At 36.6% G+C, this 18350-nt stretch overlaps 1 protein-coding gene across 2 annotated transcripts; it reads right to left on the reverse strand.

Moving 5' to 3' along the window:
* Positions 1 to 9018: 9018 nt before the first annotated feature.
* Positions 9019 to 10191, reverse strand: LOC118848718 (pyruvate dehydrogenase E1 component subunit alpha, mitochondrial-like). 2 transcript variants are annotated; one of them, XM_036757734.1, is made up of 2 exons: positions 9682 to 10191; positions 9019 to 9588 (listed from the first exon to the last, which is right to left on the reverse strand). In XM_036757734.1, exons 1-2 carry the CDS (start codon positions 10189 to 10191, stop codon positions 9019 to 9021), a joined length of 1080 nt encoding a protein of 359 aa, XP_036613629.1. The 2 variants fall into 2 exon arrangements, with proteins under 2 accessions (XP_036613629.1, XP_036613628.1); XM_036757733.1 differs by having other exon boundaries at positions 9019 to 10191.
* Between the last annotated feature and the right edge of the window lie 8159 nt (positions 10192 to 18350).

The raw sequence follows: 18350 nt of genomic DNA on the forward strand, positions 1-18350 counted from the left end.
AATCCCTCCTTTGGTTTTCATAATTTCTAATTTGGTTTTTAATTGGGCATTTTTGCTATTTTTCTAGCTTTTTTAGTTGCATGCCCAATTCATTGATCCCTTCTTTATTTTATTCATGTAAGCATTGATAGATATAAAACTTCCTCTAAGAACCACTTTTGCTGCATCCCATAAGTTTTGGTATGTTGTCTCATTATTGTCATTCTCTTGGATGAAGTTACTGTTTCTATGATTTCTTGTTTGACTCAATCTTTCTTTAGGATTAGATTATTTAGTTTCCAATTAATTTTTAGTCTATTCCATGGACCTTTATTACACATAATTTTTATTATATTGTGATTTTAAAAGAATGTATTTAGTATTTCTGCCTTTATGCACTGGATTGTGAGGTTTTTATGCCCCACTACTTGGTCTGTTTTTTGTGTAGGTGCCATGTGCCACTGACAAAAAAAGTATATTGCTTTTTTATCCCCATTGTCTAAATTTCTATTCATCTCAACTTCTTTCTTGTTTATTTTGTGGTTGGATTTATCTAGTTCTGAGAGGGGGAGGTTGAGGTCCCCCACTAGAATAGTTTTGTTGTATATTTCTTCCTGTAACTCCCTTAAATTCTCCTCTAAGACTTTGGATGCTATACCACTTTGTGCACATATGTTTATTAATGATATTACTTCATTGTCTATTGTACATTTTAGCAGGATGTAGTTTCCCTCCTTATCTCTTTTAGATTTTTGCTTTTGCTTTGTCTGAGATTAGGATTGCTACCTCTGCTTTTTTTACTTCAGCTGAAGCATAACATATTCTGCTCCAGCCTTTCACCTTTACTCTGTGTGTAACCCTCTGCTTCAAATGTATTTCTTCTAAACAACATGTCATAGGATTATAGTTCTTAGTCCACTCTGCTATCTGCTTCCATTTTATGGGAGAGTTCATCCCATTCATATTCACAGTTATGATTGTTAACTGTGTCTCTCTCCATTTTCCCCTGTTTTTCTTTGTTTTCTCCCTTCCCCTCCCTACTAGCTTTCAACCACTACCTCCCTCAATCTGCCCTCCCTTCTATCAGCCCCCTCCCTTTTCTTCCCCCTTTCCCTTACTACTACTTCCCTTTCTTCTGTCCACCTGCTCCCTTTTCTTTCCCCTTTTCCCTCCTACTTCCTGTAGGGTAAATTAGATTTCTATACCTAAATGATTATGCTATTTTCCTCTTTGAGCTAACTCTGATGAGAGTAAGGTTCAAACAATGCTCATCTCCCTCCCTTCTTTCCCTCTACTATAATGGGCCTTTGTGCCACTTCTTACCTGGTGCTGAGCTGGGGTCAGCATCACTGAAGCTCTCAGGGTGGGGGGGGGGTCTGGCCGCTGAAGATACCTACTTAACTGGGCTTCTTCGAAGCACTGAAATATTTGCCTACAGGAGGATGCCCACTGGTACAGTTGGTGGTTTTCCAAGCTGGAATCTACCAGATCCCCTGCCTGTGCCAAGGCACTTGGGGTGGGGAGGGGTCCTGGTGTTGGCACTTGCCTGCTCCACCACACTGGGGCTCAGGATCTTCTCCCAGTTTGTTAGGGTAGGGCTTGTTGTTGGCTTTCTTGGACACCTCACATCCTGTACTACTCACCTTCCTTCAGAGTGAGAGGGACCTTTCACATTAATCCCCCATCCTTCCTGAGCTATAAGACTGCTGCACCCAGTCTGTCTGCTGGCTCAGCTATTTCAGGGTTTTTTTCCTGGAGTGATATTTTCTTGGTTTTTAGAGGTCAGTAAGGGAGGGTGGGAGCGACTTACTTTATATTCCACCACCTTGGCTCTTGGAATTTTTTCTTTCAAGTGATGTATTCTTAAGGTATTAGGCATAAAACATAACTTATCCATCTCTGAAAATTTTATTAACCATTAGTACCTTAATAAAAGTTATATTTCTTACATTTAGTTGATGTTTTCCTATTATCATCCAATGAATTTGAAACATTATACATCTTTAATTGATGAAGGTTATGTTTTTAAAAATTTATTTTTGTTATTTTAATTTCAATTTTCAGTGACTGTGACATTTAAATACTGTAAGAGACACTCCCCCGTGCCCCACCAAATCAATCACTTTGACTTAATTGACAAAAATTCACTGGCAGTTGTTTTGGTGTAACGTAGATACAAAGTCACATTTAAGGCATTCATTTCTATAGAAGTTCATAATTCATGGTAATGTTATAAAGGCAAAAAATGTTGCATACAATATTTAACCAGTAAATTAAGGAAGCGTTTATAAATTTCAGAATCTGAAAATGTATTTCAATTAAGACTCCCACTCCCCCCCCCACGATGGTGAATAAGCTGTATTTTACTTGGACATTTTATGTTATTTGCCTAGTACATCTCCATTGAAAGTATTGGGCTTTTCAGTGTTTTGGCTAATATATTTTGAAAGAAGAAAAAAAATCACTTTAAAGTAAACAACAATTTTGTAATAGCCATCTGGCCCTTCTCTAATAACAAAAACGTATTTTTCCCTTTAAAATATAAGAGTAAAGGAAAAAATATAGTAGAAGATGGTAAAACTAAGTAACACATTTTTTAGGAATTAAATGTTGAAAACATAATGTTCCATAGCAGACCAGATTTCACAAACATTTCCTTAGAACTTTGTCCTGACTGTGAGCTAGTAGGGACACTTGGTTTACAGAACATTGCCTAGGTGTCATCAATGAAAATTATCTGTAAGTTAAGTAGGGAGAAAGTGAAAAGAGAATGAAAAGTAATATTTATATGAGACATTTTTCCATAAAGTGGTGCTTAAGTGTAACACGGCCTTTAAAAAACAAACAAAAAGTAACAAACAAACCTATAAGTCATTAAAAATGTGAGTAGTTTTTATTACATGAAATCTATAGAATGAAAACACTCAAGATTAAGAGGGTATGGATTAAAGTAGTAATTTTACTCCTGCGTACTCTGAGGGCAGGGACTGTTTTTGTCTTTTTTGGTATCCTCCAACACTTAGCACAGTGCCTGGCATGTAGCAGGTGTTTAATAAATGCTTGTTCATTTCACTTAACTACATATTCCCCTTATGACGTTTGGCAAGTCACCTTATCACTAGAATTGTTTCTTAAATTATAAAATGATTGGGTTAGATTAGATGGCTTCTACAGTCACTTCCCGTTCTAACCCTATGTTCTTATGACCCTACAATATGTATGTGAGAAAAATATTTAGGTTCAACATGGAACCAAGAGTGATCAGAAAAATCCTATCAACAGGCTGAAGGGAAGAAGGGAATAAGCATTTCTGTAAGTGTCTAATATGTGTCAGGCACTGTGTTAAGTGCTTTACAAATATTAACTCATCTGATCTTCAAACATATGAGCTGTTGTTGTTCAGCCATATCCAGTTCTTCCTCACCCCATTTGGGGTTTTCTTGGCCAAGATACCGAAGTGTTTTACCATTTCCTTCTTCAGCTCATTTTACAGATGAGGAGCTGAGGCAAGTCACTTGCCCAGGGTCACACAGCTAGTAAGTGTCTGAGGCTGGATTTAAACTCAGGTGCTCCTGACCCCAGGCCCAGTGCTCTATCCACTGTGCTCCCTAGTAAAGTTTATATTTTATCCAAGCACCCAATTCACATTACCTGTGTATTTAAACTCAGGAAGATGAGTCTTCTTGACTTCTGGCTGAGCATTCCATCCACAGCACCACCTAGCTATCCCAAAGTCTCAGTGAGAAACCAACTAACTTATGTTTGTGGACTTTGGGAAAAGATAAGTTATAAAATATTTTGCTAATCTAGGACATTAATTTTTTTTAAAAAAATTAGTGTTCTGAAACCAAAAGAAATTCGATCCTGTTTCTTATAATTTATACATGTCTATTATTTATAATCTTATGTGATAAATGATGGCTCTGGGACAATGAAAGTTCCTGATACAGCAATTAAAAAAATATGTTGAGTACACATACTTTTTACTAGATTATTCTTACTTCTAGGGAAAATGAAATCACATAAGCTCTAATTTTCTCCCTGTTTGCTGTCTCTCTCTCTGTCCATTTTCTCCTTTCTATGACTTATTCTCATTTTCATGTGAAGTACCTTCTCTATGCAAATATGTGAAATATAATTGAGTTTATAACACTAATCTTAACAGAAAAAGCAAATGTTATTGATACAGATAATTTCTATCCTAAGGGGATAGTAGTTTGCATATTTGTGTATGCTAAGATCTCTCCCTACCAACAAATCAATATATAATGAGTTCCACATCTAATATGGCACTCATATAAATATAGTCCACAGGTGATAAAAAACCAGATATAATATAGCTTCCCTTATGGAGTTTGGTGGGTTTGTGTTTGGTATTTAGAGAATCATTACCACAAAGTCAGCAAGAGCCTTTAGCTGGTTGGCCAGATGCAGTAATTCCAAAGCCAATAAGCCTATTCATAGTGGCTGGCATATGCTAAGCACTACATTATTTCTTTAATTGAATGTAATTGCTCTATGCCTGATAACTTTAAAGCAAGTATAAAATGTCAAAGGTAATAAGATCGTTGATTTTTATATGTGATAATTTGGAAATGCAAGTGATGTCATCTGAAGTTATATGATATTGTTTATGTTATTATTGTATTTCTAAATTCTCTTACATTGTGAAATTTGAAACCATTGTAACAGAAATGCTATTAGAACAACTTTTAAATCTGGATGCTATTACACATGAATTGGGCTTTTAAAAGGATGTGATAAAAAATAGGTATTTAAAAACTGTTAATTCCTATCATCTCTGATTCCCCCTCTCTCCAGGAGTCTCTCCCACTTCTTCCCCCAACTTCTTCTGAAGGGAAAAAAATGTTTCTTTTTACTTTAACACCAAGGTAGATGCCATCTTTCTTCCTTTCTCCCGAACATGGCCTGACTTCACCATTTACCACATCATTGAGGGTTGGTGATAATCAGCTTTTTAAGATATCAATGGGAAAATTTTTATAAATAAATTTTTAAAAAGAAATCATTGGAGAATAGATTTCTTGGAATGAAGGCTACCTGATTATTGAAGTGAATGAAAGACCCAAGAAACAGTTTCTGGGTAATTAAGAATTTGTTAATTAGGCTAGCAAATAATCAATAAATTGAGTTCCATGATTTCTCTGCTAACCTAAAACCCCCCACATGGAGGTGGTTTGAATGTTTAAATACCTTTGGAAAACAGGGTGTCCCTGTGGGTGAAAATAAACTCTAATTGGTTAACAATTAATGAAAGGGTGGACATATAAATGAGGAGGTGGGCAAAAAGTGCTCAGCTCCTCCTGCCAAGGAAGTGGCTTGATGAGACTGGGAGGGCTCCAGCTATCTGGGCAAAGGGATCCATTTCCACCCCAACCACTTAAGTTGTTGAACAATGGGCTATAATTCACCTAAGTTAGGTTGTCTTTACCCTTTAATCAGGAATATGCTCTCCCAGTTGGCTGGGATCCAACCCAAGACTGAGTGAGAATATCTCATTCCTTCACAAGCACTGGGCCTTGAATAAGGAAGGAAAAAGAGAAAAAAAACTAACTAACCTACTAATAATTGACCATTAATAATCAAAAAGAGAGTATTTGGGTCCCATACATAAAACTAGTTACTAATAAGAAAATAACCATTCTTCCAAGTATGCAAATGACAGGAAACAGTATAGGCTTTTATATTTTTCATTCTTTTCCCGAGGAAGGGGAACTAAGAAATAAATGTTTGGACAGGTAATGATGGGCCTTCTGCACAATTTGTAGATGAAAGGAAAGGAAATTGCTAGGATCCCAGCATGGGCAGCTCAACCATATGCTATGTAATCTTCTGTTTCCACTTATTGCCCATTTTATGTGGTCTGTATTGCTGTAGTTCTCCTCCCCAACATGCCTTTGGTTCCATAACCGCCTCTTAGCAGGCTAAGATACAGATTTTGCTGAAGCTTCTTCAGAAGATCTATAGTACATTTTCTTTTCTCTCCACTCTATGTGACTCTTCTCATTATGAATCCACCTAAATTTAAGGTCATGGATATTTGTGAACTCAGTAAAATTGTCTGCTGAAGAGCACCTTGTTTTAATGTGAGTTGCTGAGCAGAATTTGCTAAAATAAAAATTCACTATTGTGCTTTTTAAAGGACCTGAACTAGACAGACTCCTGGATCCTATGTGAGGAAGTTTGTGGGCCCCAAAAAGGCTTTGTGATGTGATAGGTTTTTTTGTTTTGTTTTTTTGGTTGTTGTTTGAATCTCTCACTGTTTTTGTAGAAATGAAGCTAACCTTCTGAAATAAGCAAAGGTCTATCACAGTGCAAAACCTCTTATAGATGTAAAAATCTCTTATATAGGATCCAAGACTGATAAACTTTGCATTTTTAGAAACAGTTGTGAAAGATATATCCTGGCAGATTCCAACTTTTCTTAAAGAGAAAAGTGTACTCAGATATTGATTTTTCAATGTGACTATATTTTAATGCAATAAAATATATAAACCATTGTACATCAAAGTCCTATAACTGCTTTTCATTAGGATAGCAGCTTGAATAACTTTTCATTAAAATTCAGACAACAGATACAAGCGAAATAACTTTCAAAGAGGGAGAGACATAAGCATCATGAAAAAAGAGAGATGGACAGACAGACACAGAGAGAAAAAAAGAGAGAGTCAGAGAGACAAGAGAGAGAGAGGAAGGGAGAGGGGGGAGGGAGGGAGAGAGAGAGAGAGGCAGAGAGAATGAGAGAGAGAGGGGGAGAGAGAGAGAGAGATAGAGATAGAGAGAGAGAGAGAGAGAGAGAGAGAGAGAGAGAAGATATTGAGAATTAGAATATGAAACTACTAAAGAAAGTAGCTCTAAGAAATTTGAAAAGACACATAAACCCCTAGAGGAAGAGAAGGAAGTACATCCTTTAAGGAAACCAAAATCCTTCCCCTTGGTAGTCTGCCCAGGGTCCATTCTTTAATTGTTAATAACAATAAAATGCATAGACACCATTGTTACCCCTAGTTTCCATAGTTGGCTAATGTAACCCCTGGGTCCTCAGTTCCTTGCTGACATAAAAAGCGTAGGTATACCTTATAGGCTCTTTCAGTTATTGACTTTACACAGATAAACCAGGAATTGAAATATGATATACACCAATCCCCAAGGCATTTTAGCCATGAGATCCCCAAATAGCAAAAGAGGCTAAGATGCAACCAAGGTGAGGTAGCCAGCAAATTTGAATCTAACCATTAATGTAAGTAATTTAAATTAAGTCCATGTAAGGGAGGGAGGGAGGGAGAGAGACACACAGACAGGCAGAAAGAGAGAGAGAAAGAGAGAGAGAGAGAGAGAGAGAGAGAGAGAGAGAGAGAGTGAGTGTGTGTGTGTGTGTGGGGGGAGGATTTACTTCCCCAGTACCTCTGCACACCAGGAAGGGGAAAAAATGTATGCCTTGTATTAATTGTTCTTCATATATTTCTTTTTTCCTGCTCCTGCCCAGTCATTTGCCCTTGTAAGCATTCCCATATCTCTGTCAATTATAAAACTCCTTATTCACAATTCTCTTTCAATTGGCTGTATGATAAATTACAAGCTCTCTACTTAATTTCTTTTCTTACCTCTATAGGGACAAGTTATCAGCTTTTCAAGGACTAAACTATAATATGGAGAGGTAGAAGGACATTTTCAGCATGGTTTGCCAGAATCTGGTCTTTTATAACAGCTGGGCCAGATAACTTTTGATCCTTTTACTGACCCTGAGCATAGTTTTGTCCCAGCATTATCAATTCATGCAGTTTGTCTTATTAAACAGGTCTAGCCCTTTATTTTTTTGTTTATTGTACTAACCAGGTAATTAAATTGGACTGTGACTATCTATGGGTTGTACATATGGAGGTGGAGATTGGGTAGAGAAATGGTTCCTGAGGGAGGAGACAAAATGTAGTTTGAGAATTACTAATAACAGACATCACAAAACTATTTTCCCCCAATCCTTTTCACCATTTCTATGAATGAACCATCAACAAAAAAAATAATTTGACAGTGCCTTCACAGACATCATTAAGTTGTCTATGTCTTTTGCGAGCATGTTCCAAGAAAAGGCAATATTTGAAACATTTAAACAATTATTATCCAGTTGGATATGTCAAATTAATTTAATTCAAATCAATAAATATTTGTCAAGTTTGTATTATGTGTAAGACACTGTGCTAAATAGTATACGTGTAAAAAAGGAATGGTCTTGGGCCTCAAGAAGTTTACATTCTAGTAGGAGTATGAGGGTGGATGGGTGGGGATACAGCATGGACACAGATAAATAAATACAGGATTAGTTGAGGGAGAGGGGAAGTTTAGGGGTAGGATCCAGAAACTTTCTTGTAGGAAGAGGGCAACTTGTAAACTAATAAGTAGATTATCTGTTTGGCTAACTCTCTATTATCTATTATTTATGACTATTTATGTGTGAGAGTATGCTTACATATACGCATACATATACACAGTGTGTATATATAGCTTATATAATATGTATATACACATGTAACATACATGTTGCCTGATTGTTAGAGAATAAGCTCTAGTTGCTGTTGGCATCCTGTCCATTTTAAAAACAAATTTGCCTGTCTATCTAACTATTCATCTATCTATCCATCCATCCATCTGTCCATCCATCCAACCATCCATCCATCCATGTACACATGTATAAATATATATAGGCATGCATAAACACACATGAAGGTATTAAATATACATAATACATATAAACATATATATATATATAGGAAGCTATGTAAATTAATTTTAACTGGTTCAGTTCCTTTAATAAAACAATTAACATAATGTACAAATATAGCATGGATGTAACTAGTAGTACCTTGGATTAAATGTATATATGTAGTATCTTTTAATGACAGTTCAAAATACTTTCGTTTTTGGAGGTTTCATCCCTTCCTTAAACCTAACAATTGGTTTCTTTAAGTCGACAAGATAATATAACATTAAAGGATTTATATAAGGTTTGATACATGATGTCTTTTAGCTTACAGATTTGTACTTGATCCATTTATTCACACCACGAACTTCAAAAGGTGGATGGCCCGAGTAGATGTGATAGCCTAATTCTTCCAAAGGTGGCTCTGGATCAGCTGTAGCAAACTGGGCAGCATCCTCAATCTCTTTCCTTACTTCAATCTCAATCTCCTTTAATTCTTCAATACTGGCAAGGTTGCTGTGTACCATCCTATTTTTGTGAAGCATGATAGGGTCACTCTTACTCCTCACTTCCTGAACTTCCTGCCGAGAACGATAACTGACACCAGGGTCACTCATGCTGTGTCCATGATAACGATATGTCTGTAGTTCCATTATTATGGGGCCCTTTCCCGATCTAGAGTAGGCAGCTGCAAATTTTGCTGCCTCTCGGACACACAAAACATCCATACCATCTACTCTCATCCCTGGAATAAAGTCTCCTCTTTTGTAATAGTCTGTGCTGGCTGCTGCTCTCTCTATAGAAGTTCCCATTCCGTATCGATTATTCTCACAAACAAAAATACAAGGCAATTTCCACAGAGCTGCCATATTGTATGTTTCAAATATCTGACCCTGATTAGCGGCACCATCTCCGTACAAAGCAAAACAGACGTCACCATTTCCTTCGTACTTACAGGCCAGGGCAACGCCAGCTCCCAGAGGCACCTGGGCTCCGACAATGCCGTTGCCCCCATAGAAATTCTTGGCGTACATGTGCATCGAGCCTCCCTTGCCTTTAGCGCAGCCCCCTCTTCGCCCCGTCAGCTCGGCCATGATTTCTCTAGCGGAAAGTCCACGGACATAGCTAAAGCCGTGAGCTCTATAGGCTGTAATCATGTGATCCGAAGGATTTATAGCGGCCTCGATCCCCACGCAACAAGCTTCCTGACCATCGTACAAGTGGCAGAAGCCGCGGATGATCTTTTGCTTGTACAGCTGGTCTGCCTTCAATTCCATCCGACGAACAGTCTGCATTAACTTGTAATACTTGAGTCCTTCCTCTCTAGTGAGAACTGCCTGGCTGGGAGGGCCCTCCTCAAGCCGATGAAGGTCACATTTCTTAATGTCAAACGAAGCTTCGTTTACAAAGGTACGGGCTGCCAAAGACACTCTTCCAGGTGGTTTTGGGCAGGCGTTCCTCAGCAGACGGGAAACCACCAGGAGCATTTTGGGCATGCAGGGGTAGCCCGAGAGTGAGCAGCGGGATCCGGGTGACGGTTGGCCGGTGGCGGATGGAGCGGAAGGAATCGTGTCCCGAGACTGCTTCTGGAGCAGAGCGGACGCGGAGGGTTTCCCACAGGGAGAGGGGGCTATGTAAATTAATTTTATGTAGGGCCAGGATGCCAACAGCTAGAGTTATTCCCAAAATATCAGGCACATATTATCTACAACGAAATATGCTATTTTGAGCCATCTAAGGGAAAAAAAAAAAAACTTTTCATGTATAATTTGTCTTCACAATTTGGTTATAAACTTAAAAAAAAACTTTATAAAGCTTTTACAGGAACTCTTTTAAGTATCCCTATATATTTCATGATACTTGCTTCAAACTCTTGCATTTGGCAGGTGCCCAGTTCTGTATTGGTCAGATTCTAGACCACCTTTCTCTACCCACATCCTAACTTTGCCATGAATCTGGGTAAAATAAAATTTGAATTTGTTCTGGAATGCTACTCTGTTTTGGTGTGTTTTCCAGTACATAACTCTCCTTTTAAAGAGAACTAATTTTAAGAACGAGACCCATAATCAGAGGTAACTTCTACTTAAGAGAAATAGGGCAACGTTTGATTAATTGAATGGTTTCACTTTTGTCTCTGTATACCCAAATCTTAACATAATGCTTGGCACATAGTAGGCATTGGTTAAAAGGCCACCCCAGTGCCTCCTTATGGCTTCTAAAATAAAATATAAGCTGTTCTAGTTATCTTTGAAGTCATTCACAGTCTGACATCAGTGTATCTTTTCAGTATCAATGGACATCAGTTTCCCTCATGGACTCTGTATTCAACCAAACGGTCCTCTTCTCTGTTCTTCACAGATGCACACCAGCACTTCATCACCTGTCTCTATGCTTTGCGCTGGTCATCTCCATGCCTCGAATGTACCCCTTCTTCACTGATACAACGTAAAATCGCTCTCTATCTCATGTCTTCAGGATGCAACTCAAATAGTACCTTCTATATGGATCTGCCCAATTTCTAGTGCCCTCTCAACCCTAACTACAATTGTATTTAACTATCTATTTTTTATTTACATTTATTCCTTTTATATCTAGCTTTTGTGCCTATACAATATATATGCTGTGATGTCCCTCCATTTCAATGCAATCCTCTAAGAGTAAGAATTGTTTAATTCCTTATATTTGTATTGCCATCCTTAGGTTTGTACCTAGCACACAGTAGATACTTAATAAATACTTGTTGATTGATGAAGATAAATTTAGTCAATGAATATTTATCAATACTGTGTGCTAAGCACTGGGAATACCAAAAGGGGCAAAAGACAGTTCCTCCCCTCAAGGAGTTCACAATCCAGATAAAAGAGCAGCAAGAGCAGTACCATCTGGAAGAGCTAATGTAGTCCTTGCCCTTCTACTCCCATGAGTTATTTGGATAATTCAGGTTTCTTGGGGATGGGCAGAAGTCTCTTTAGCAGCCCCAAGTGAATTTCCCTTCAAAAATAGTCTTAACTCACAGGATGTCACTAGTGCTCCTGTGCAAACAAGGACTTTCAAAGGCAAGAGATATTTCTTGCGAGCTTTTGCACTACTGTGAGGCCTTTATGGTTTTACATTCTTTCAGCAGGGTGAAATAAAGGTTATCATTTAGCATTCAAATGAATTTGCATTAATGTTTAGATACAAGAGGAACCTCATGTTTCTCAGTAGGGGTAACTCAGAATATGGGAATATTTGTCACCAACTAGCAGACAGCAGCCTGTCTACAAATTAGTAGATGGGTACTAGGGATATGTCTGAAGCAGGAAGACATTAAGTTATGATCAAGCTCACACAGTGTAGTTCAGAGGCAGGATTAAAATATTCATGATTTTCATGATAAAATAATTCATGATTACCAGCCCAGAACTTTATCCATTACACCATAATACCACATTAGATACACACACACACACACACACACACACACACACACACACTGTTGTTAATGAAATGGTGAATTAGAAAGGAAACAGCTGCAGAAGTAAAGTCTCTTAAGCAAGTTGTCTGATAATGTTCTGATTTCTAAGATATATAAGGAATTGGTTCATATTTATAAGAACTAAAACAATTTCCCAATAAATAAATGATCAGAAAAGAACAGGCAGTTTTCAAAGGAAGAAATCCAAGTTACCAAAAATTATATGAAAAAATTGCCATGGCACTAATGGAAAAAAGTAAAGCAACTTTGAGATTCTACCCTATGCCTAATTGATTGGCCAAGTTAACAAAAAATAGGAAATTAAAAAGCCTGTGGGAAAAGAGGCACATTAATATAGCTGCAAAATAGTCCAGTTATTCTGAAAATCAATTTGAAATTAATGCCCCAAAGTCACCAAAATGTATATACCTCTTGACCCAGTTATATCACCACTAGGCCTAAAACCCAAAAGGATCAAGGAAAGAAAAAAGACCTACACATACAAAAATGGTTATAATGGATCTTTTTATTTTTTTTAATTAATAAAGAACTGCAAAGTAAAGGGAGAAGAGCCATGATTCCCCATTTCTGACAAAAAGGTGAATGATTCAGAATGAGACACATTTTTTAGATAAAGGCAATTGAGTTTTTTTTTAAACTATACATATGAAACAGCAAGATGATAAACACATCAACGATAATCGTGAATATACCTATGTAGTTCTGTATCACAAAGTATGAGAGACTCTCCATAAAGAAGGTAAAAGAAGTGTAACATTTATTCAGACACCAGAAAATCATATCCCATAACCAAATATTGAGCACCCACAGCCAGTTAGCCCACTTTATCATAACAGAAAGGAACTTAAAACACCATATCACAGCCTGGAAACTTGCCATCCCCAAAACTCTCCAACCCCCCCCTGCTGGGGTCTTCCCAAGACAAACTCACAGTACAGCTAAGTCATCCTGATCAGTTCTAACAATCACGAGATGCAGCTACCAGCAGCTGTAACATCTTTCTCTTTCTCCCTCTCAGCATTTTCTGTGGCATAACTTCCTTTTCCTGTCAGGAAGCTCCTCCCACCATGTAACTTAGGCTTCTTGTGACATAATCAGGTCACATAGCCTATTAATGGGTGGGACAGATCTTCATATCAAAATTGCTAGTACAACATATTTGTCACAAGGATTTTTTTTCCATTTTTTTTAGGGAGGGTGGGAGGGAGAAAAATGTGTGTTGTTTGTTTTATTTTTAAGAGAACAAAAATAGTCATAAAAATGTTTAAACAACCTAAAAAAAATAGTAACTGGTACCTTGATAATTTCTTTCGAATTGCTAGTCTCATAATATAAAGAAAGTTCATTTTGTAACAACTTACATCATGAGTCAATAAATTATGAATTATATCAGTACCATTCTATACTAATCAACAAATGAGCTGTTTATTCACAGACAAAATTCTGGCAATGTTGGAGAGCTGGCATCTTGTTAAAACATTTACTGTATTTAGAAATGTTTGTTCATTTTCTATTCTATTTAATACTTATCTTCATATCTATCTGTATGGAAGGGGTAAGTATAACATACTTCTTAGCACCTCAATTCCTTCAGGACCACTCATTTTCTCTGCTTTGCAGTTTATCATCCTTATAGTCAAAGGAAAAAATAGCTTAGGTGTACAACAATTGTTTTGAGATAGAATGACCTTGTTTGAGTCAAATCTATTTGTCTTATTTAAGATTTGAGGTGTTCCTCATAAGCACTGTGTCTTCATAATGGTTCACTCTATCAAAAAGAATTCAAACGTCAGTGATTTAGTAGTATAGTAAGAGGAATATCTATTTATATATCATATCTACATAGATATCACTTGACATCTATCTACCGTCTCTCTCTCTCTCTCTCTCTCTCTCTCTCTCTCTCTCTCTTTCTCTGTCTTTCTCTCTCCCTCTCTCTCTTTCTCCATCTATCTATCAATCTAATTTGACTAAGAACATAAACAAAAATGATGCAGAAGGGTAACAGCAACGACACATCTTGAACTTGGGAGATAAGGCAAGACTCTCTCCTTTCCTCTCCTTGGAGTAGTAGAAACAATAATAAGTGGGGAATATCGAATATGCTATCCGATTCAACAACCACATCTGTTGGTTTTGCTTAACTATTTCCTTTTTAGAAGGAAAGGCTTACTGTTTAATAGTGGTGATGAATCCATAAATGCCTATGATAGACAACAAAAGGCAGGAATATACCTTTTATGTTAATTAGGATTTTGAAGCTACAAAATGGGGAATGCTAGATGGGGCAGTAGATGGAATGCTGAGCCTTAGTTTAGCAAGAAGAGTTCAAATGCTTCCTCAGATACTTATTTGCTGATCCTGAGCAAATCACTTAAACTCTGTCAGTTTGTCTGTCCATAAAATAGGAGTAATAATAGCACCTACCTCTCAGGGTTGTTGTGAGGATCAAATGAAATAATATTTGTAAAGGTTTTTTTCAAACCTTAATGTTCCAGCATATTCAGAATATCCAGAATATTACCAGCAATAATATAAACTGAAAACTCCAATTGTTGTAACATAGAAAGGGAGAGTGTCTCATTAGTAAATATGAAAGTAAGGTTTATAGCTAGAACAAAGAACAACTTTTTAGCGCAGGCAATTTTATTAACGTAAGAAAATACAACATTTTTGTGGTCTTGGTACTTTGTGAAGAGGAGTTGGTGCAGGAAATACTAGAGAAAGCCATGTTACTAGAGCAAATACAATATTATGAAATTTTTTACTCTAGTGGAAAATAAAACTTAAAAATCTGTCAAGCTATTATTATTATTATTATTATTCATCTTTAAGAGAAAAATAAGGCATGTGTTAGGAAGAAATTTACTTGAGGCAGTTAAAATACATTACAGGATGATCTAAGGCTATTTTTAATCACTAAAGTAAGAGATAAGGTGCTCAAAATAAAATTATACAGAAAATTAACTTTGCATTTCCACTTGGAAAATTAAAGGAGATTTTAGGAAACAAAGGTAAATTTTAAAACTACAAAGATTTCCATATAAAAGAAACCAGTGCAATTGCACAAAGCATTTCAAGTCAAGAGCAAGAAATAAATCAGTGCAACCAAAAGATAATTCAGGGAGCAGCTTATAAGATACTACAAAGTCAGTAACAAGTGGAGTTTTATATACATCAGAGACTGAAAACTACCCAGGAGATCATTTGATGATCAAGGCACAAAAGCTCACAAATGAAAAAAAAAGATAGCCTGCAGATTAAACGAATTCTTTGCCTCATTCTTTACTAAGTAATGCATTAGGGACATCCTCAGTCCCAAGTTATCTTTCAAACCAAAGAGGTCAGAGGTACTAGATCAAACAGTAATAAATGCATAGGATGTTCTAGAATTAACTGACAAATCAGATGTAGATAAATCATTGGGACCAGATGGCTTCTCCCCAAGAGCTTTGAAAGAATTTATGGATGAAATTATGTAACCATTGGCTAGAATGTGCAATCTGTCATTATAATCATCCCCTGCATGAGTATGAATCTAAGTCACAAGAAGGGTTATAGAAGGGATTTTGGCAAAGACAGACCCTTCACTCCAAGAGTACAATGATCCAAGTCTATAAATTCATGAAGTCAGTGGATAGGATGAACATGGATTTATTCGTCAAGTTATTGGTGAATACATTAAGACAAGTACAGAGTGTGGCACCCTCTGAACCTGACAAAAATGAAATTTAGAATAAATAAAAAGGAAATATTACTTTTCCTAATTGGTAGAAAACTGAGGAATTTGCCTCAAGAGTTGTTACAAGTTAATATCTTATTAGATTTCACAAGTAAAAAAGGTTTAAGTCCATAGTTGATTTAAATAAAACTTTATTATAGCAATATTTTCCTTATGTCAAACTTTTATTACAAATGATCATCTTGTATCTATTGGCCCTAGCTCTGTCGTCTAAGGCAAAACAGAACAATGCCAATCCCATTTCCATATCATAGCCCTTTAATATTTGAAGAGTGTTATCATGTCCTCTCTAATTTTTTTTTTATTTGCATGCTGGACAACCCCATGTCCTTTAACTGATTGTCATATAGTATTATCTTGAAGTTCTTCATAATCTTGTTGATATTTCAATGGACAAGCTTTCTCAAACATTCTAAAATATGGTGAGCCAAACTGATTACAATGTTGTGTGTGTATGTATATTATAAACATGTACACCTATATATACGCCACATACTCCCACCACAGGCTTCATGTAACTTCGGCTTCCAGGTGACTTAAGCAGGCCACATGGACCTATTAATGGATGAGAAGATCTTTGAATTTATATTACCATTACACCTATATACACAAATACATGCAAACATATATGTGTATATACATAGGTACATATATACACACATATATGATTATATATGTGTGTATATACATATATTCTTATTTGTATAGTGAACATCCTCATTTCCTTTAGCCGATTGTCATATGGAATTATCTTGGAATTTGTCATCCTGTTGATATTTCAATAGACAAACATTCTCAATGTCCTTTGCAAGTATGGTGAGCCAGACTGATAATGATGCTCTTTGTGTATATTATGTACATATACACAAGTATATATGTATGTGTACTGTATATGTGTGTATATATGTATATTGTGTATGTGTATATATATATATATGTGCATGTATACCTATATAAACATATATACCCATACATACACACATATATTTGTTCAGTCATTTCAGTTGTGTCTGACTCTTCATGGCCCCATTTGGAGTTTTCTTGGCATGGTTTTCTTAAGAATGGTTTGTCATTTCCTTCTCCAGTTTATTTTACTGATGAGGAAACTGACAAAAACAGGATTAAGTGACTTGCCTAGGGTCACACAGCAAGTAAGTGTCTGAAGCTCATTTCAACTCAGGTCTTCTTGACCCTAGGCCCAGTGCTCTATCCATTCTGCCATCAAGGTGCCTATATGTAAGTATATAAGTATACTCTGTACACCCATGTATATATTCCAAACACTAAAAGAAACAAAAAAACCCCACAAATTATCCCTTACTCTGTGGATTGACTGAATGGTCTATTATCCAGCTTTGGGGCAATATTCAAAGAACCATTGTTGCCAAGATGAATGGAAACTGATTTCTGACATTCTATCTCTTCTCTCTCTCCCGCTCTCTCTCTCTCTCTCTCTCTCTTTCTCTCTCTCTCTCTCTCTCTCTCTCTCTCTCTCTCTCTCTCTCTCTCTCTCTCTCTCATCTACCATCTCATTTAGTTGTATTACTTCATTAAGGTAAGAGATTCCCAATGATAAAAAGCTCAACCCATGCTGATCAACAACTTCTCTGAAAATTACACTCTTTGAGGATTTCTAGAGGGCACTGAAAGGTTAAATAATTTGTCTAGTTACTTATGATACTGATATTAATGATAGCATTTATGGAGAACTTTATGGGGTGCAAAGCCCTTTTCCTACACTATTTTGTTGTTGAATAATGTTGTTGAATAAGTACTTTAGTTCTTTTCATTTTTTCAGTCTATAGATGCTATAAGGGGTTAAGTGAGTTGCCCATTATAGGACTCAAATCCAGACCATCCTTGCTTCAAATCTAGAATACTAGAACAATACTGGTAACTCATACTGAATTTAAGTCTGTAAAAAATTCACATCTTTTTTACACAAATTTTTCCAACTGTGTTTCCCTATCTTTTGTTGAGTAAGTTGGTTTACTAAACTCAAGTATAAAGTTTACATCTGCCCTTATTACATGCAATTTTATTAGATTTGGCCCAGTTCTCTATTCTGTCAAGGCATAATGTCTAAGACTAAGTAGGTTGTTCCCTCCTGGATCACTGCCTTGTCATGGCTGAGAAGTGTGTGTAGCTCAATGAAACTATGAACTATGGTGTCCAGGCTTATTCAAGATGGACAGATCATAATAGAGAGTTATGACAAAAGGTCATCCACTGGAAGAGAAAATTGCAAACCACTCCAGTACCTTGCCAAGAAAACCCCATAAATTGTACCAAAATGATAAAAGAATGACATCAAAAGATGAGCCCTTCAGGTCCAAAGATGTTCTACATGCTACTGAGAAAGAGTTGAATACAACCACAAGTAGTTCCAGGGCTGATGAAGAGGCTGGTCCAAAGCCAAAAAGAAGCTCAGCTGT

The sequence above is a fragment of the Trichosurus vulpecula genome, chromosome 4, assembly GCF_011100635.1.
Source record: "Trichosurus vulpecula isolate mTriVul1 chromosome 4, mTriVul1.pri, whole genome shotgun sequence".
In the NCBI taxonomy this organism is placed as follows: domain Eukaryota; kingdom Metazoa; phylum Chordata; class Mammalia; order Diprotodontia; family Phalangeridae; genus Trichosurus; species Trichosurus vulpecula.

Coding starts and splice junctions, on each gene's coding strand:
- LOC118848718 (XM_036757733.1), bottom strand. CDS start 10,191: ATGCCCAAAATGCTCCTGGTGGTTTCCCGTCTGCTGAGGAACGCCTGC.